This window comes from Nicotiana sylvestris, chromosome 3, assembly GCF_000393655.2.
Source record: "Nicotiana sylvestris chromosome 3, ASM39365v2, whole genome shotgun sequence".
NCBI classification, from domain to species: domain Eukaryota; kingdom Viridiplantae; phylum Streptophyta; class Magnoliopsida; order Solanales; family Solanaceae; genus Nicotiana; species Nicotiana sylvestris.
The window spans coordinates 208,451,362-208,471,823 of record NC_091059.1 but is presented as its reverse complement, the minus strand read 5'-3'; the positions used below and the strand labels follow the sequence as shown (position 1 = coordinate 208,471,823).

The 20,462-nt window shown below is 36.6% G+C and overlaps 4 protein-coding genes and 2 long non-coding RNA genes across 8 annotated transcripts; 4 read left to right on the top strand and 2 right to left on the bottom strand.

The window, feature by feature from the left end:
• Positions 1-250: 250 nt before the first annotated feature.
• On the bottom strand, positions 251-3,247 carry LOC104221047 (uncharacterized). The gene is made up of 4 exons (XR_709637.1): positions 2,338-3,247; positions 2,066-2,225; positions 1,862-1,951; positions 251-390 (listed from the first exon to the last, which is right to left on the bottom strand). It is a non-coding gene; the product is annotated as an uncharacterized lncRNA (long non-coding RNA).
• Positions 3,248-3,887: 640 nt separating this feature from the next.
• On the top strand, positions 3,888-9,333 carry LOC104221046 (geranylgeranyl transferase type-2 subunit beta 1-like). Of its 3 annotated transcripts, none has more exons than XM_009772024.2 (10): positions 3,888-4,030; positions 4,862-4,916; positions 5,806-5,956; positions 6,157-6,273; positions 6,545-6,611; positions 6,756-6,904; positions 7,671-7,804; positions 7,885-7,983; positions 8,096-8,171; positions 8,827-9,333. In XM_009772024.2, exons 2-10 carry the CDS (start codon positions 4,863-4,865, stop codon positions 8,919-8,921), a joined length of 942 nt encoding a protein of 313 aa, XP_009770326.1. In that variant the 5' UTR covers positions 3,888-4,030; position 4,862; the 3' UTR covers positions 8,922-9,333. The 3 variants fall into 3 exon arrangements, with proteins under 3 accessions (XP_009770326.1, XP_009770329.1, XP_009770325.1); XM_009772027.2 differs by having other exon boundaries at positions 6,541-6,611; XM_009772023.2 differs by having other exon boundaries at positions 6,128-6,273; positions 6,541-6,611.
• A 706-nt stretch (positions 9,334-10,039) lies between these two features.
• On the top strand, positions 10,040-10,447 carry LOC138888616 (uncharacterized). The gene has a single exon (XM_070170510.1). The coding sequence runs from the start codon at positions 10,040-10,042 to the stop codon at positions 10,445-10,447; it is 408 nt and encodes a 135-aa protein (XP_070026611.1).
• Positions 10,448-14,642: 4,195 nt separating this feature from the next.
• On the top strand, positions 14,643-16,078 carry LOC104221045 (non-specific lipid transfer protein GPI-anchored 3). Its single transcript, XM_009772022.2, has 3 exons — positions 14,643-15,090; positions 15,718-15,765; positions 15,901-16,078. The coding sequence occupies exons 1-3, from the start codon at positions 14,718-14,720 to the stop codon at positions 16,020-16,022; spliced, it is 543 nt and encodes a 180-aa protein (XP_009770324.1). The 5' UTR covers positions 14,643-14,717; the 3' UTR covers positions 16,023-16,078.
• A 629-nt stretch (positions 16,079-16,707) lies between these two features.
• LOC138888781 (uncharacterized) lies at positions 16,708-20,062 on the bottom strand. The gene is made up of 2 exons (XR_011406336.1): positions 19,913-20,062; positions 16,708-17,284 (listed from the first exon to the last, which is right to left on the bottom strand). It is a non-coding gene; the product is annotated as an uncharacterized lncRNA (long non-coding RNA).
• LOC104221050 (premnaspirodiene oxygenase-like) lies at positions 16,975-19,149 on the top strand. The gene is made up of 2 exons (XM_009772030.2): positions 16,975-17,931; positions 18,060-19,149. The coding sequence occupies exons 1-2, from the start codon at positions 16,975-16,977 to the stop codon at positions 18,672-18,674; spliced, it is 1,572 nt and encodes a 523-aa protein (XP_009770332.1). The 3' UTR covers positions 18,675-19,149.
• Positions 20,063-20,462: the final 400 nt, after the last annotated feature.

Genomic DNA, 20,462 nt, shown 5'->3' with positions numbered 1-20,462 from the left:
CTTTCATTAATGTGGTAGGAGTAAGGTCTGCCCCAGGGTGGGATAATACTGGGTATGTTGTTGTTTGTATTTTCAGATTCTTTATTCCGTTTATCGAGAAGGAGTTTTAGAATACCGTAAACTTAGTAGCTGTCAAATGGCTTATAACGCACTAGTGGGGTAGCCCGAGCTTTGCCCGGGCCCAACCTGAACAAAGTTGTACTGTCGTTAGCAAGAAGGTGAGTTTGTGTTTAGAAGAGAAAGAGAAGATACAGATCTGTTGCTAAAATGTTACAGAGTAATAGGAGACCATAGATAGCTACTACATAAATGATGTTTTTTCTAATCCCTCTATTTCTAATTCATATGTTACACAAAAACTTATAGCTTTCCAGTAGCACCTTCACAAGCCTGTGTAAGATGGCAGCAATTAGCATTATTATTAACAAAGATGATAAAGTATTATGTCAAATAAGCTTTAGCAACACTGAAATAAGGGTGGGTATATCAAGTTTAGAATCAAGGCAATGACAAAGCAAGATTTGAGAAGCAGAAGAATGGTGCATAGACAGTCAAGTGTGAGACTCCATCTTTTGAAGTATACCACTGATTATTTGTTGCAATGTTGAAACTACAAGGGAACCTGATGTCTTCCACAGTGTTGGATTGATATTATTACTACAAAAAGCTTTAGATCTTAAATGTACACAGAAGAAACAATAAGCAAAGAGAAAAATTTTAAGGCGGCAGTTTAACAGTGAAACAAGCAAAATTTAATAAGAGCAGTAATTCAAGAAGAATTTGACCTTATACTTTCTTTATGTTTTGTTGTTTGATGTAGGTAATATTGTTAGGCGGTTAGCCCTGTCAAAGGTTCGATTGCACTCTAAGCTTGTTGGTGTTAGAGGGTATCAGCATAAAATAAGTAGAATAAGATATTAGTGTATTGTTGACTCGTAGAAGCAGACATGATCTTTTTCTGTTACAAAGCACCTTCATCCCTAAATGACAATACTCTCCATGTAGGAATACATAAATTATCAACATTGCCATGATATGAATTTCAACCAAAAAGATGACACCAGCCTCAAGAAGGCTATATTTAGTCATTTGAAGAACTATCAAGCTTTTCTTTGTTATCAGTGAGCAGAGTCTATACAATCAGTAATTAGGAAGTATCCAATCCCAGGAAAAATTGGAAAAAATTATCTGTTTTGTTAACTTTGATTAAAGAATAAGTTATTAACGTGTACGTTGATGCCAAAAGGCTTTGTTCTAAAGAGGGAAAGACTAAATAGAAGTATAGCTAGTGAAATGAAAAATCAATCGTTAAGAAAACCTTATGAATGAATGTCAGTGATTACGATGGGTGCATTTGTTAAAAAATATTATATAGTTGTATATTACATAGGCAGAGGAGCATCTTCATTAGTACAAAAAAATGCATATAAATCTTGGAGTTTGTACTTATCGGTCTCAGGATCTAAGTTATAGTAAAAAGTTATTTTATGAGAACTACATTGAGTTTTAATTATTACAAGTTACAAATATTTCACTTTTGGATAACTCATCTTGAACATATAACTTTCAAACTTTTTATCAAGTTATGACTTGAAAGAAACAGAATAAATGGCAAAATCTATCACCCGAGTTTACAGATAATTGATTGGTACTAAATTTAGCATGAGATCAAACTTAAGAGGTGAACTCCAAAGTTTCAGGTAAAGAGAGATAGAAGTCTAGATATTGAGAGATGTACCCGCACAGCAAATACGATAGCAGAATACTATTTTTTCTTCTTCTTTTTTTTTAATTATTTTTTTCTCAGTTTTTCCTTTTCTTACAATGAGATGAGTCTAGTAAAGGGTAACAGAAGATATACTTGTAAAAGCAATTTCCATCAAAGCTCCTCTGGTTTTGCATTGTTTGATATCTCGAAAATGGCGCACATAGTGACAGCGGCAACACTTCTCTGTCAGAAACTTCAGAAGTTAGCATGGCATGCGTGACAACCTAATTTTTTTCTCAGAAGGAGCGACGATGGCAACACACAGAAAGAATAGAGCAAAAATGTATTATGATGGACCTGCGCTGGAGTATTTATAGAGGCTCATACTATGTAACCTTTCACGAATCCAGCTGCATATTTTATTGATGGGATCCAGCGTGCCCGTCCTAGAAGTGTGTGAACAAGTCCGAACTCGCGTATTTTAAATTTGATACTATAGAAGTGTTTCGTTAGCTTCCTGTAGGTTAACGTGAGTATGAAATAGTATTCATTTAGGTCATACAAACCCACCAAATTCTATAGAAATTAAGGGAATTAAATAGATATTTTGTCCCAAAATGCTAAAGTACCTTCTATTTGGCGTCAAGTCTAACAGTAGTTCTGATAGTTCTGTCGTACGCAGCTAAAAAATTGAGCATTTTTGCCTTCTTTCTTTCAGGAGCTAAAGCATCCTAAAAAGGAATTTGTATTATACTGTATCAAAATCCCAATAAATCTAACTTCCTGCACTAAAATTCTTGTGCTTTTGAAGAAGCGGAATTTTTCCTCTTGGAAGTAGCTGAGAAAGGTGTAAAATACAAGGGTAATTAAATCAAACAGCTATCCTATCTTCTAGGTATTAATCTGAAAAGTTTTACTATCCACAATAAGTATTTTGCAGTTAGCTTTAGCAAAGGAACTGGTGGCTTTTATTTAGCTGGTTGAGGATGCCATTCAAGAAGTACCTGACCTTTTTCAACAACTTCATGGATGTAAGGATACATGTTTATAACAGTCCTTAAATCGAAATCTTCATCAGTTTTGGAAGCATTTAACATGTTCTTACAGTTGGCAAGAAGTATAAGAATCGTAATTTCCAACTAATTATAAGAAAAACGTTAACATTTTCTTACCAATTCAGTAAATGCAAACTATTATAACTGGTAAGCGGCTCGATACCTGCCCATAGTCAGACACAATCAAGGAATTCCCTTGTGCAGCTATAAAAGCTAGATGAATATTGTACCTATTTTTCTCCTGAGCAAGTTGGTTCTGTATTGCAAGAAGATAACTTTTGAAATAACATTCACGTCGAGCAATAACTGATGAGTAATTTGGTGCTCACAAAAAAAAAAGCATGTCTAAGGTCTAACTTAGGTGACGACAGATGAACATAGAAGTTTTTACTTGATATCACTTGAGCCATGAAATATAAAGAGAAAAGTTGTACTCAAAAACTTTTAAACTCATATCACAAAATTTAAATCTGGCAACGGTGAAGCATATGAATATTATTAATAATAGGAATATTTTACTCAAATTATACAGTTATAATCCATTAGAACGTAGGATAAAATAAAGAATTTGAAAGTAAGGGAAGGTGAGAAAATAAAAATAAAGAAGATATTAATATATCCTCATAGTGGCGCTGTAAGAGAAGATATTAATAAAAATAGAGAAGGTGTCCTAAATCCTCGTAGTGGCGCTGTACAATTTCGAAATTGCCCTTCAGTGGGCAAGCAAGTACCTGAACCTCCTCAAAGTGTGGCTTATTAATATTAATATATAAAGGTATTTAATTTGGCAACTGAGAATATTTCTATTTCTAAAAAGCCAGCAATTCGTAAAAGGGGAAAGAAAAAAATTGATTTGTGAGCCAATAGCGTAGCCGTAGATTACCAATGTTAGAGTTCTGAATTAAAAAACGTGCAAACAATTATTTCAGTAGACGAAGAGATTTATAAGATTACGTGTTCTCATTTTCATTTTAAATAGATATAGATAAAAGTGTAAGTTCCACAAATGTGGTGCCAATTTAAATAACTCAAGAGATTATGGACCGAATGGGAAAACTGAAATTTTATGAAAACGACGTCGCATAAGATAGCAATATATATTATGACCAATAGTACGACGGCGTAACAGAAGGGCCCTTTCGTCGGTCAGTAACGATCTAATTCCCACTGAATTTCATCATCAAATTCCTTCACAGGATTCGTGCGCATTTTGCCAGAGGGAAAAGCCTTAAAATTGGAATCGTATTCCCAACTTATCTGATTTTAGGTAGCCAATATGTTGATTTTTTTTTTTTGAGTTATTAGCAGTTTATATAGCAAGGGATTGTATATTATTTATTCTCTCCTACCCTTGTCAACATTATTGATGCATTTTTTATTTTTTTGTGTGTGTGTGTGTTTAGTTTCGACTCTGTTTTCCCCTGTTCTTCTGTGGTTATTGTTTTGTAGAAGCGTGCATTTTTCTTTTTTCTGGTTGTGGGATGTGCTAGGAATATATTTGTTTGCATGGATTCCCCTCAGCCATGAATTCGTTGAACTGTATATGGAAATTTCTGAAACTAAAATGTGCAACTGACCTGTACGTAAGTGACTCAAAAAATAATAACTTCCTTTCATTAATTCACAAGCTCCAATAATTTATTGGTGAAAAAGACAGACAGAACACAAAAATGGAGAAATGGCAGGGAACTCTTTTCAGCTTAAATATGTGATAATTGAGAAAGTAGGTACCCGATGGAACGATGGACACTGTCGTCACAAAAAAGAATGTTCTATTGCTTAAAGATGAGATATTGTTTCATTAAACAGCTTAAACATGTTGATTCACACTATTTCTCGCTGACCAGGCTAGTTTTAATTGATCCTGGCTATGGCTCTCCTGCAGTTCCGTGGTGATTTTCCATGTTATTAACTCGGTTTAAAGATACTGTAAAAGATTGGTTTTAGCCGGGCTGTGTTACAAGTTTGAAAATAGGATATAAAACAAAAGCAGGACCTTGTATTAATAGAATCATATTTTTGATTAATAGAATCATATTTTTTATCTTCCACTTTGGCCTATTTTGATTATCTGAGTTCTGAGCCATGATAACTGCAGGATGGGGGAGCTGATGGTAGAAAAACATGTGAAGTTCATTTTAGCAGTTGAGAAGGTACTCATCTTGTTTCATATCTACTGATTTTCCTCTGCCTTTCGCCCAGTATTACTTTTCGTCCAATAGACTCTCTGGTTTGATATCTAGAAATCTGAGCTTAGGCTGTTGCGCCACCCTGATCCAATCTGTCACTCAGATACCTGTGTGCTCAAAGCAAATAACTAGGCTCCTACAATGTGTTTAATACTTCCAACAAGTTAAGAGATACTCTTGAAGCCAGGAAAGTACACTGGACGGTTGGAACAGAGTTGTGAAGGAGAAACAGAATGGGGCATTGGCATTAGTACTTCTCATGATACCAATTCTACTCTACTTGCTAAAGTACGATATATTCTTCTTGAGCATCCTAATATCATTCAGTTTAGAGTACTTCAGACAAGTATTATTTGAACTTCCAAAATTATGGTTTTCATATTTGGAAGGGTATTATAGCCAACCTTAAAGAAGTGGTACATGGTGTTGTTTGAACATAAGGAATGGCTCTGGAATTTCCCTTTTTCTCTGGTAGATGGGATGGTTTTGCAGTCTTTCAGATATGATTGACTGCGGGATTGATCCTTGAGATTTATCCCTTACTGTTAGTGACATCCTGGATACCTGAAAATGTGGGATGTTGCAATGATTTATAATTATTTGAATGAGATTATTTGGAATTGCACTTCTACTGTTTTGGTTTCATCTTTGATCAGACGGAAGAATCTCACTTTGTGCAAGTGCTCCTTATATCTCCTCCCACTATTCTCACGCATGTCAGATGATTCCTTCGTACATATCCTTTATGGAATTTAAGTACCTGATATGAGTTCCTTTCTTTTCCAACCCACCAAAGCACTTTTCTTGTCACTCTATCATTTGCTTTCTCTAATACGTGCCTATATACCTTCAGAGGAAAGATGATTTTGAATCTGTGGTGATGGAGCATCTAAGATTAAATGGGGCATACTGGGGATTGACAACTCTGGATATCATGGGCAAGCTTGCTGCTGTGGAGCAAGATGAAGTTATTTCATGGGTCATGCAGTGCCAACACGAATCTGGTTTGTAGCTTGCACTTTTTTCTTTCTTTCTGGCATTGAATTTTTGTCAGTGTTTCAATGTTGCAGCTATACTGTGCCCACTGCTTTTTTTAATGGATGTTGTTTTTGTCTTTTCTTTTCCCTTGAGAGGGAGTCACTTCATGTTCTGATCTACTTGATCTGTATGTATAGGTTCACTTCTATATTTGTATAATATGCAGATGGATTTGGTGGTAATATTGGACATGATCCGCACGTGCTGTATACACTTAGTGCTATTCAAGTCTTGGCGTTATTTGATAAAATACATGTTCTTGACATTGATAAGGTGTCGAGTTGTATCCTACTTCATGTCTTCTGACATTTACGACTGTTTTGGAGGTTCCATGTACATATCTTTTCGATCTATGTATAACATCTATGAACTCATGAACTCTGCTGCAATGCTAGCATTTACTCATTTTCCCATTTTAACATCACAAAACAAAAAACGTGGTCAAACTAACATAAAGAGTACTCATCACAAAAGGTGGCATTCTCGACATTGGCAGTGTGAAGTACTATTAAGAAATTTGGGTGTCGCTGTGGTGAGCTTAACTTTTCAGCCAGATATTGCAGCCCTGCAAAACGAAGATGGATCCTTTTCTGGTGACATATGGGGTGAAGTCGATACACGGTAGCAGCTTCACTTTGTTTGCTGTTTTAAATTTAGGATCCGTTATTTGATTTCTAGTTTTTAAAGTTACTTATAAGGCCAAGGTTTAAGCCATATCTTCTTTTGAGAAATGAAAATATAATGACCTGAATATACTTTGCGTAGGTTCTCTTACATTGCGATCCTTTCACTCGCATTGATGCATCAGTTAGATAAGGTTGATGTTGGAAAAGCAGTGAAATATATTTTAAGTTGCAAGAATGTGGATGGTGGATTTGGATGCACACCAGGAGCAGAATCTCATGCTGGGCAAAGTATGTCACATATAGAAATCATGCAATTTATCATACTTACAGTGGCTTCTGAACTGAAAAGCAAGTGAGATCGTCTATTCTACTGTAAAGTCTAACTCTATTGATTTTGGAGTTGGAAAACATCCACACAGACCTTTTATTTGCATTTACTGCTACTAAAGGGATCCATTCCCTGATTGTTCTAATTAATTCCTAAGATATCAAAGCCGGACTGCTTATTATCCACTGGTCCTCGAAGATTTCTCTGTTGTCAGAAAAAAATATCAGTGCCCGACTATCAGTTTAACCTGAGTTCATGATCTGGACATCATTTTATCATCAACCAAGACAAGAAGCACCCTCATAAACCGGGATTACTTGGCAAGAACCAAAAGGATAAATGATAAGTTAAAAGATAATGCCATACTGATGTTGAGTAGTACTCCAAGTTGTCAGCAGCTTTGACATATTCACGAGGGGATGGATCAGTTTGTGGGGCCTAGTTTGATGAACAGCTAATGGACATAATCTGAGAATGCTTTGGAGAAAAATCCATCCTTCCTTTGATTTCTTCTTTGTCTCACATGAAAGGAACAGGTTTTGCAGAATGAATGTGTTCCTTTGCTATGACAGTAATGGCATATCTGTTAGTGAAAAGCAGCATCTCTTCATTGGTTTTCAACCTCTATATTCCACTTAGTTCCATATTTCCAGCAGTCTTCTTAACATTTTGAGTTGCCTATTGCTGCATTACCGTAACACAATTTTGACTATGTTACCATTGCAGTTTTCTGTTGTGTGGCAGCTCTCGCAATTACAGGGTCTCTACATCATGTTGATAAGGACCTCCTTGGTTGGTGGTTATGTGAAAGACAAGTTAAATCTGGGGGTCTAAATGGGCGCCCAGAGAAGCTTCCTGATGTTTGTCACTCTTGCTCATTGAAATTTCTATTGACAAGTCACTTTTGAATTTTATTATTATTCATGTCATTTCCTCTCAGGTCTGCTATTCTTGGTGGGTTCTTTCCAGCTTAATTATGATTGACAGGGTCCATTGGATTGACAAGGGGAAGCTTGTAAAGTTTATTCTGGACTGTCAGGTTACATCTCAATATAACAACTCCCTTTCACTTGAAGCTTGGGACTATATTTTTTGTTTTAGTTGTCCTACATTTTTTTTAAGCATGAGTTTTATTCCTTTCACGGATGTAGGATAAGGAGAATGGTGGAATTTCAGATAGGCCAGATGATGCAGTTGATGTCTTCCATACTTACTTTGGAGTTGCTGGTAAGGGGCCGTATTGTGAAATGGCTAATGTGTATTTTTCTCTGATGATACCATGGTTCATCATTCAAAGTATAGTAAGTTCACATCATGTTTTGGGATGTAATCTCAGAAGTCTTTGTTTAGAAGACCTGAAGCTGATCCACAATAACATAGAGTCATAGATCTTTTTTACTGATTACATCTGCATGCTAAACCTAGATGAGATCCAAGCTAATGAGGATGTTCATAAATCATAACCTGCTGGTAGAGGTTTGGTATCTGATATCTAGTTTTAAGTTGTGTTTTCTGTGAAAGAGATTGCAATGCGCCTTTTGCATCAAGGTGATTCTAGAAGGTCCAGATTTATGTAAAAAACAAAAATAGTAGTCGCACATAGGACTGTTGGAAGATCTATCATCTTAACTGTGTAGTGTCCTCCGGTGTAAGTTGCTGCATTCCCAGTTTTATCCTTGAACAACTTTTTCATACTGTAGAGACATTCCTACACCAGTGGCCTTGCTCAACTCTTGGCCTTTCTAATATGCTGTTTATTGAAGTGATAAAACTATGTCAAGTAATGAAAACTAGAAGCAAAGTTAGGGATGTTCCATGAGACTAGATTGACGTTTGCTGACCCAATTGTGCTTACTTAATCTTTGGTTTTTCTGTAATGCAGGGCTTTCACTTCTTGAATATCCAGGAATAAAACCTATAGATCCTGCTTATGCGTTGCCTGTTGATATTGTAAACCGAGTTATCCTTGGCAGATAATATCTGGTTTTGCTCCGTTCTAGCTTATAACTGCCTTTTCCACGCAGTTCTCTGATATGAGATTATCAAAAACAATTTCTCTTGAAAAAGTGGTTTGTGTTATTAATGCTGCAGATTTTCATCACAATGGCTGAGCTCTGATTTATATGCTGTAAGCTGAGTAGATTAATCTATTTTCCTGGTCCTTGTGCAAAACAATGGCTGATCTAATCTTTTGGGGAATAGCAACCATGTAGTAGTTGTACTGACTTGTACAGATATATGTCATTAGATGAAATGGGCGCTCTTGAAGTGTACTCTTTTGGTGATGGGAGTCTTTTACGTGCAAAATTGAATAATGTTAGATGAAAGAACCTGCACCTCTATGGCTTTGCTTTTGGCAATATAATACAATGACTGCATGTTTATTTTCTGTTTGGTAACCTCTGTTAATATGCTTGTAGTAAAGCATTTCTCATGATTATAGTTCTTTTCCAGATCCTGATAAATCATGCATTGCGTTAAAAGAAAGGTTATCTGATATTTTCCTCAATAACCATATTTTCTGTTTCAACAATGGGATAAGAATCTTCAACATGAGAGTGTAATTTGAACCTCATACTAATCCTCCTTTTGCCCAAGCTAAGTCATTCACTATAGACGCGTGAAACATGTTTCAATATCATTATCAACTTGAAGCCATAACTTGCTATTGACGCGTTTAGCTTATTCTTGAATTTTGCGCATGCATAGTTAGATTATTGTTGGCTTGTAGTGATTTTTTTGAGGCTTTACTTTCTATTCTAATTTGATATATTTTGTGCTATTTTCGAACAAGACTTTTGGGTTGGTGATTGCGACCTCTAGCTTTCCGAAGAGAGAGGAGCATCAGATTACTTTTCAAAATGCTGGCGAAAACTCAGATTGACTATCTCCTCCTCAGGAGGTGTGACAGAGGGTTGTGCAAGGATTGTAAGGTGATTTCGGGTAAAATACTCGCGAGGCAACATAGGCTCTTGGTGATGGACGTTGGTATTATGTTAGAGAGGATGAGAAGGCCTGCTCGAGGAAGACCGAAAATCAGATTGGAAGCTTTAACTAAGGATAAAGCCCAAGAGTTGGAAGGACAGTTATAGGCTATGGGGGCTTGGAGGAGCAGTGGTAACGCGAGCACTATGTGGTCAGTGACAGCAAATTGTATAAGGGAGGCTGCGAGAGAGGTGTTAGGGGTCTCGACGGGGGTCTCTGGTGGGCACAAAGGAGACTGGTGGTGGAGTGAAGCGGTCCAAGGTAAAGTGGAAGCGAAGAAGGAGGCGTACCTGAAGTTAGTGGGGAGCATAGGTGAGGAGGAGAGGCGAGCGTGCATGGAGAGGTATAAGGCAGCTAGGAAGGAAGCTAAGATGGCGGTTGCGGAGGCTAAGACATTGGCTTATGGTCGTATATACGAGGAACTGGGGAAAAAGTGGGGAGAAGAAGTTATTCAGGCTGGCCAAATTGAGAGAGAGAAAGGCTCGAGATTTGGACCAAGTGAGATGCATCAAGGATGACGACGGTAGAGTATTGATGGAAGATGCCCAGATTAAGAGGAGATGTCAGACTTACTTTCATAAACTTCTGAATGAAGAAAGGGATCGAGATATTGTGCTAGGCGAATTGGAGCATTCCGAGAGTCATCGTGACTCTGGGTACTTCAGGCATATCAAGGTTAAGGAGGTCGTGGGAGCTATGCGTAAGATGAGTAGGGGCAGAGCGACTGGGTCAGACGAGATTCCGGTGAAATTTTGGAAGTGTGTGGGGAGAGCAAGTTTGGAGTGGTTGACTAGGTTGTTTAATGTTATTTTTAAGGCGAAGATGATGCCGGGTGAGTGGAGGTGGAATACGGTGGTCCCATTGTATAAGAACAAAGGTGATATCCAGAGTTGTAACAATTATAGGGGTATCAAATTACTGAGTCATACCATGAAAGCGTGGCAGAGAGTGGTTAAAGCGAGGGTGAGGATGACAGTGTCTATATCCGACAACCAGTTTGGGTTCATGCCTGGTCGTTCTACTACATAAGCTATACATCTTATTAGGAGGTTGGTGGACCTGTACTGAGAGAGGAAGAACGATCTGCACATGGTGTTTATTGACCTAGAGAAAGCGTATGACAAGGTTCCTAGAGAAATTTTCTGGAGATGCTTGGAGGCAAAAGGGGTGTCGGTTCCCTACATTATGGCTATTAAGGATATGTATGATGGGGCTAAGATTCGGGTTAGGACAGTTGGAGGTGACTCTGACCATTTTTCGGTTGTAATGGGGTTACACCAAGGTTCTGCGCTCAGTCCGTTCTTATTCGCCCTGGTGATAGACGCGTTAACGCACCATATTCAAGGGGATGTGTCGTGGTGCATGCTATTCGTCGATGACATAGTTATGATTGATGAGTCGCGAGCCGGTGTTAACGGGAGGCTGGAGGTTTGGAGACAGGCTCTTGAGTCTAAGGGTTTCAAGCTGAGCAGGACGAAGACGGAATACCTGGAGTGTAAGTTCAGCGCTGAGCCGGGGGAAGTGGGCGTGGATGTGAGGCTTGAATCACATGCCATCTCAAGTAGAGGCAGCTTTAAGTACCTTGGGTTGGTTATCCATGGGGGAAGGGAGATCGACGCGGATGTCACACACCGTATTGGGGTAGGATGGATGAAGTGGATGTTAGCATCTGGAGTCCTATGTGACAAGAGAGTGCCACTGATACTCAAAAGTAAGTTCTATAAAGCGGTGATTAGACCAGGCATGATATATGGGGTTGAGTGTTGGCCTGTTAAGAACTCACATATCCCGAAGATGAAAGTAGCAGAAATGAGGATGTTGAGGTGGATGTGCGGGCACACTAGGATGAATAAGATTAAGAATGATGATATTCGGGAGAAGGTGTACGTGGCTCCTATTGATGACAAGATGCGGGAAGCGAGGCTCAGATGGTTCGGGCATGTTCAGAGGAGAAACCCAGATGCCCCGGTAAGGAGGTGTGAGCGGCTGGTTGTGGAGGGCACGAGAAGAGGTAGAGGGCGATCTAAGAAGTATTGGGGAGAGGTGATCAGACAGGATATGACGAGGCTTCAGATTTCCGAGGACATGACACTTGATAGGAAAATGTGGAGGTTTAGCATTAGGGTCGTAAGTTAGGAGGTAGTTGAGTCTTGCCTTACTTCGTACCTCTATGAGACTAGTCTGGTGGGATTTTTGTCTAAGATAACTATTGGCAATATTGTGTCTTACTATTACACTTTTCAATGCATGACATATTAATGTTGTTCCTATTTTTCCTATGATTTATGTGGTGATACTAATATTCTCTCCCTTTTATTTTTCTGTTTTCTTGAGCCGAGGGTCTTTCGGAAACAACCTCTCTACTTCTTCGGGGTAGGGGTAAAGTCTGCGTACTCACTACCCTCCTCAGACCCCACTAGTGGGATTTTACTGGGTGGTTGTTGTTGTTGTTGTAACTTTAATTATTAAATGTATTTCTACTGCCATTGAGAGGAAGGAGGCATGTAAAAATTTGCAAATGCCGCAAGGTAGTAGGGAAAGTCATCCTTTGAGTGAGTGTTTCAAGTAAAGTAACTTTCTGTCCATTGCATTTGTGTTGGTTTACAGACCAAAATCAATAAATACATGATATTGCATTTGTGTTAGTTAAAAAGGGGGCGAGACACTACTGAAAGGGGAAACAAATTCTATAAAGGAATGGTCACAGGCTAATCATCGATGAAACGGATTCGATGCTCCTTGCATCTTTTGTAGCAAGTGATGGGAACATACCACCCAGGGTGTGGTGAGATGGATAGGATCCCTTCGTTTTTAATCAGAGGTTTCGTGTTTAAGCTTGAGAATGATATTTTTTTTGGAAGAGAATTTTTCCCTTAATGAGCATTACGCGACGCAAATCTAAATTAGTCGCGGCCACACCTCACGGGACACATTGTCAAGAAAAGTCAAATGACCAATGAACATGAATAGATGGCAACTACCGCCTTTAGAATCAACAATGAGAAGCCTAACACCTTCTTCTATGAACCATAACGACAACTTCTATTTACTTGTCTCTTATACTTTGAATTTCACATTAAATATAGGAAGTCATACTAGTTCAAATTTATGGTTTTTGATATGCCAGACTCGATTATAGCATGAAAAAGCAGGGTCTCCCCTCCTCCAAAAGTATTCTTTTGCCACATTTGATAATCAATAAAGGGAAAATTTCACATAAGAACAATTTGGCTCCTTACTTTTCAATTTTATAGTCCATATTTCAATTTACAAATTAACTAGCCCAAAAATAATAGGCTAATATTCAATATTCATCTCCGATAAGTTCTCAAAATTACTATTTAATTTTTAAAAAAGATTCCTCAAGCTTTTAAATTAACTTTCGAATCAGTAATTGTGACTCAAATATTAGTTTAACAAACCAAATCCATTTGGGTGGTGAAAATTAAATTTTTAACAAGCTTAAATATATGTGTCTAAATTCCAAATTTGATTTTATGATAAATTTGGAGTGAGTGTTATTTAAACCTGTTAGAAATAGTATAAGGAGATTGTATGTAAAATTTGAATTCATTTAATGGAGATTTGGACTGGTTTTGAACAAGAATTACAACTGAAAATCGTGGAAGAAGTTCGTCTACAAACGCTTGTATAAAGGTGTATAAAGTGTATAATAGTGCATAAGTGATGTTTATACACTCATATACACTATTATACAAGATTATACATAATTACACAAAAAACTGACTTCGTCTTCTTCCTTGCGTCTTTTCTGAAATGTAACTCAAATCTTGCTCAAATCTACTCCGAATCACTTCAAATTTAAATTTTGAACTCCTTTTGATATTTTCAATCAATTGGAACAACATCCAATCCAAACAACTAACAAACTAAAAAACCCATTTTCAAAAGCAAAGCTTTGAATGGTCTTCAATGGTGGACTTTTACTCTTCAATTTTCTTACATTGCAACCAGGTGATACAAGAGGAGAAACAAAAAATATACGGCCCTTTGAAGCATATGTAGAAGATGTGAGAAAAAGAGAGAGTGAAGGTAATGGTTGTGAGAACACAAATTTAACTCCACAGCTTTTAGAAGCAATGATTGTAAGAACAAAAAAATTGAATTTGCTAGCGCTTTCAAAATATATCCAATATGGGCTAGGTCGGGTAAAACTTAAAAACATGGGTCATTTTTTGTTATGGGGTGAAGTCATGTGTATTTTCTTATAATTCTTTCATCAATAAATGTGGTTCGTTCTGACATGAATTGAGCTTTAATGAAGCAACGAGTATTCATATAGCCAACTCTAACTAGTTTGGAAATGAGATATAATTATTGCAATAAATCTGGTTCATTTGAGTTAACAAGAAAAAAAGTCTGGTCGCGCCTTATTATGCGGCGGCAATGGAAGTTCTAAACCCTTCGTAGCCAATAAATTGAAGTCAAAAAATAGCAATTCCAAATCGAGAATTAGCTAAATTTTAGGTACATAACTTTAGTAATATAATGACTTGGTCACTACTAATAACGAAAATTAGGGAATATTCTAGACACTTGGTTAAACGAAGAATAGATTCAAAAATAGCAAGTAGTTAAACAAATAAGTACTTTTGAATTGAATTATTAAGATTTTGTAACTGCCTGAAAATACGGTTCCTAAATAAAATAGCAGTTACATTCATTCCCCTATATATATGCACTTAATGCCTTCTTCATCATCACAAATTCATAAAAGAAAATAATTATTAGGCATTTTCCTTCTGAATTTGAGAGATCAAAGAACCCATGGCTTATTCCAAATCAATTATTCCTTCCTCTTTTATTGTAATTTTTTCATGGGTTTTTGTGGGTTTATCCCATGGTATTGAACTTGATAAAAATTTATTAGGAGCATTATTTGCTGATAATGGTGGTATTTTAGATATGCCATGTGTTCAAAAATTGATGCCATGTCAAGTTGCTTTGACATCACATTCCAAAAATCCACCAGCAACTTGTTGTGTGCCATTGAAGGAAATTATTACGAGTGATGCGCAATGTCTTTGTACTGTATTTGATAATGCTGATTTAATGAAGAGTTTTAATGTTACCAAAGATGAAGCTTTGAGTTTTGCAAAAGCTTGTGGTGCTAAACCTGATCTTTCCCTTTGCAAAAATGGTACGCAACTTTATTTCTGAATCGAGTTTTGTATGGATGCATGTTTTTTTCTTTTCTTTTTACCTTAGTGAATGCTAACATAGTTGACGGAATCTTGGAGGGACGATAAAATTGTCTCCATGTGACCTATAGGCCACGGTTTCAAGCCGTAGAAACAGTCACTAATGTTTGTATTATGGTAGACTGTCTACATCACATCTATTTGGATGTGACCCTTTCCTAGACACTGCGTGAATACGGGATGCTTTGTGCACCGGATGAATGCTTTTGTAGAATACATATAATTTGAACATAATGGAGAGAGTGGTTTTTAATAATGTAGTAAAACACTATGGATGAATGATCTATTGTTAATCAAATAGATATTGATGCCTGATCTTGTTAAATCAATGTCCAGTAATATAATGAGAGTATAAGTACTTTTTCCGCTAATTTGCTAAATTTATTTTATATAGTCATTATTGAATCTCATTTTTGATTTAAGTAATTCTTTTCTTTTAGATATTTGATCTTTAAAACAATTATTCATTGCATAGGAGACACTAACTTCATTGATCATGACTAACATTGTTTTGCACTATTAATTTTTCTGGCAACTAATTAACCTGAGTTTTATCTCCATTATAGCCACTGCTTCACCTGGTTCAGCCCCATCTATTCCTTCAGCCTCTAACAGTAAGTACTCTCAACGCTTTCCTTTACCAAATACACCGACTGTTTATTACTTCAGCATGCACTTGATTCTTATCAGCTACTTTCAATAAGTTAAATTACACGGCCTCTAATATGTTAAAATATATATATTTTCAGATTCGTCTTCAAGTAACAAGACTGCAAGTCCACCAACAGCAAATGCAGCTACTGTGACTTCCAAATTTGGAGGGTTTGTTGCCGTTGCATCGTTTATGAGTTTAGTAATGTCAGCATTTTAAGGATGGAGCACAACACACTGTTCTGGAATTGAAATGCTGATTTGCTTATTGGGAAAGCCAGTGCCTCAGAATCATTTACATAACCTAAAAATTTTCCAATTTATAATGACTGATTTGTGTGATGTTTAGTAGTCGTGTTTTGATTTGGTTTTTTTATGATTGATAACAATACATTCATTCAAATCTATTATATTTAAGTTTAGGCATAACATTCCCTTTGAGCTAACGTTATCTACTTGCAAATTTGTTGTGAAAGTGGGATAATGTGATTCTCAAATAACACCAAAAAAGGGCAGCCTGTTGCACTAAGCTTCCGCTATGGCGGGGTCCGTAGAAGGGCCGAACCACAAGGGTTTATTGTATGCAGCATTACCCTGCATTTTTGCAAGTGGCTGTTTCCACGGCTCGAACCCGTAACCTCCTGGTCACATCGCAACAACTTTACCAGTTACCAAGATTCCCCTTCAAATAACACCAAATAAAAGTCAAAATTGCGGTGTTAAATTCACTGCACACCATTCTTGAACCTACTATATTCGTCAGTCAATCTACAGACCTTCTAACTTGCTAAAAATAGAACAAGACCAACTAAAATCAAAACATAGTACTATTGAATATCAATCTACAGCCCCTCCAACCTGCTAAAAATAGAACAAGACCAATTAAAAACAATACTTACTACTACTTAGTAACAAAGTTGATGACTATGATGGCAGAAAATTCATGGCAAACCAATCTTGACAGTTGAAAGTATCTATAAATCATAACACTCAGTCCCTCTCTTGCCACCTTTCACGTGGCTCGCTTACATCAATTTTGTCACTAATTTTGGAAATTAATGAGTGACTATTTTCTTATCAGTTCCACATAATATTGGAGGCTTCCAAAAAAAAAAATGAGAAAAAGTATACTAGCTTTCCTCATCAAGCATTCCCTTATATAAACATGAAGCATGTATCTCCATAATATAATATACGATCCTTTCCTATCTGAAATGGAGGCAAAACATTTATCTTCCATCTTCATTTCAGTCTTGATATTCGTATCCTTCATCTTTCGTTTAGTTCAGATATGGAAGGCATCAAAAACCTTTAACAAAATATTGCCTCCAGGGCCATGGAGTCCACCTTTGATTGGGAACTTGCACCTATTTATGAATGGCCGCCTTCCAGTACATCATACTCTCAGAAGTCTATCGCGAAGATACGGGCCAATCTTTCACTTACGTCTTGGAGAAATATCGATCATTGTTGTATCTTCACCTGAGATGGCAAAAGAAATTATGAAAACTCAAGACCTTCGCTTTGCTACTAGGCCTGAATTTATGGCCGGAGATATTATTTTCTACAACTACACAGACATTATAACTTGTCCATATGGTGATCACTGGAGAAATATGCGCAAAGTGTGCATCGTGGAACTTCTTAGCGCAAAGATGGTCAAGTCATTTAATTCAATTCGACAAGCAGAGATGTCAAGTCTCATTTCATCCGTTAACTCCATGCCTGATGACTCATTGATTAACTTATCAGACAAAATGTTTTGGTTTACAAGTTCAGTAACTTGTAGGTCAGCTTTCGGGAAAGTGATTCATGATCAAGATAAGTTGATAATGTTGGTGAAGGACATATCATCATTAGCTGCAGGATTTGACTTGGCTGATATGTTCCCTTCCCGAAAATGGCTTCACAAGATTACTGGATTGAAGTCCAAAATGTTGAAGGTTCACAAAAAGGTAGATGCAATTTTGGAGAATATCCTTAATGAGCATCAGGAAAGTCGAGCTAACGGAAAGAAGAGCAATGGTGAGACTGGAGGTGAAGATTTGATCGATGTTCTACTTCGAGTCATGGAGAGTGGCGAATTGGGAACTCCAATCACAAATGAGAATATCAAAAGTGTTATTTTTGTAAGTCTAATACCATATGAGATATTTCATTTTGTTTTCTTTTTTCATTTTATTATTTATAGTATTTAAACATTGAAGTTAATATTTATGCTAGAGTACAATATTGAAACGTTAGCCTTTACATGCAGGACATGTTCTTAGCAGGAGCTGAAACCTCAGCTACAACAATTATTTGGGCTATGGCTGAAATGATAAGAAATCCAAGTGTTATGGCTAAAGCACAACTTGAAGTTAGAGAAGTCCTAAAAGGAAAGAGAACATTTGAGGATATTGATCTAGAAGAGTTGAAGTATCTAAACCTAGTGATTAAAGAAACATTAAGGTTGCACCCTCCTGTTCCTCTATTAATCCCAAGGGAATGCAGAGAAGAAACAAAAATTGACAAATATATAATACCCATCAAAACTAGAGTTCTGGTGAATGTATGGGCAATTGGAAGAGAATCTACAAATTGGCATAATCCGGAAAGTTTTATACCTGAGAGATTTGAGAATAATTCTATTGATTTCAGAGGAAACCACTTTGAATTTATTCCGTTTGGTGCAGGAAGAAGAATGTGTCCAGGACTGTTATTTGGTTTAGTTAATGTCGGACATCCTTTAGCTCAACTGCTTTATCACTTCGACTGGAAGACTCCTCATGGAATTGCTCCAGACAATTTAAATATGACCGAAACAATTGGGGTAGCTGGCGGAAGAAAGGATGATCTTTGTTTAATTGCTACTCCTTTTGGTCTCTCTTAACAACAGATATAGACATAAGAACTCTGTTAGAAAAAATTGCAAATTTCACCTATTACGACCTGTTATCATCCAGTGATGAATAAGAAGATAATGGTTTTTATTTTAAAGTAACTTGTTTATCCATCTTTTAGTGGTATATCCATATTATGTTACATGTGAGCGGCAAAAAATGGCCAATATGTCAAAATTTAAACTTTTCGCAATAATACTTCTTTCAGGTTTTTCTTTTCTCATTGCATCTATGAGATCTATAAATCACAAAACTACGTTGACATATTTATTATTTGTGGTCCCAGAATGTTAGGCATTTTAGTAGATTTCAGATTCTTCTCATTCTTTATCTACTTCTTTTTTCAAATTGTTTTGCTATAATTATTATCCACAAATCAGCCATTCCTGTAGGTTCTTTCAACTACATTAGATCATCTTTCTAATTGGTTTAATTTATTTCTCGGGGCAAGGGTCTAGGGTTATTACCTTTCTATTGAAAAATCAAATGTGGATGGCCAGTGGCCCAAAGAAACGAAAGAATCGTATCATTTTCCTGAGCAACCGAAACTGCTAATAGAACAATACATGTACACATGAATAGGGGCGGATATAAGGGGAACTTAGAGCTTCACGTGAACCAAGTAGCTTTTTCTAGACCCAGTATATATATTAAGAAATTCACCAAATATCAGTATATATATTTGATCATGAACCCAGTTATTATTGTATATTAACTTGAAATTGTTATAGGAACCCGTAAACTCAAAATTTTGGGTTCGCCTCTGCACATGAATTAAATCTACTCATGGACCCACCAAACTATTCACTTTTTGAGTTCCCATTCATCTTAATTAAACTATGAATTCTATATTAAAAATAATCAAGAAAAGTTCATCCTACCAGAAACAAGAATATAACCACCCAGTACTATTATAATTACTGTTTTGAAGTGGGCAAAAAACCTTCTTCTTCTATAACCAAAGTTGAGCAGAGAAAACCTAAATCAAAAGCACATGCAAAAACTACTGAAATTCAGAGATTAGGAAAACATAATCAAAAACCCAATTTGATCTTTCAACAGATTAGCAAGGAGAGGACGAAGAGCTACAAAGTACTTTACCAAGGTGAATCTCGCAAAATCGCACCGATAAATTACTTTAAAACAACGAAAATTCTAGTGAAGTACTCATATATGTTCGTAGTAATACAAAAGACAATGGTAGATTAGAAGGAGTAAGAGATCTTGCCATTTCATCAGGAGAGAGAAAGTTTTCTTCTCAACCCTAAATCGCCAAAATGGAGGAAAGAGCGCGAGAAAGAAGAGTTTTGTAACAAGAGAGAAAAATAGAGAGGGAAAGGCGATTACGTGATTAGCATTGTGTCATAAAATAAAAGTAAAGAAGTAAAATGTAAATAAGAAAGAGATAGAAAGAATGGAGAAGTGTTTTCTTTTTTTACTTTGGTGTATTTTTTTATTGTAATTATATGACCTTTTTATAGGCATAAAAAGTAAAGATGATGGACATAAAGTAAGAAATTTAATCTTTAAGTTATTCACAACATGAACATCCAATGTAGTATCCAAAGTAGTATCTAATGTACAAACTATTCATAACACTCCCCCTTGGATGTCCATGTAAGATAGTGTGCCTCATTAAAAACTTACAAAAAAATATTGGGATGTACATAGTTATTTATAATATGCATTGCTTGCTGCCTCATTAAAAACCTTACCAGGAAAACTTAGTGGGACAAAACCTTGGTTAAGGAAAAGAGTGCAGCGTGTAGTTACTCCCC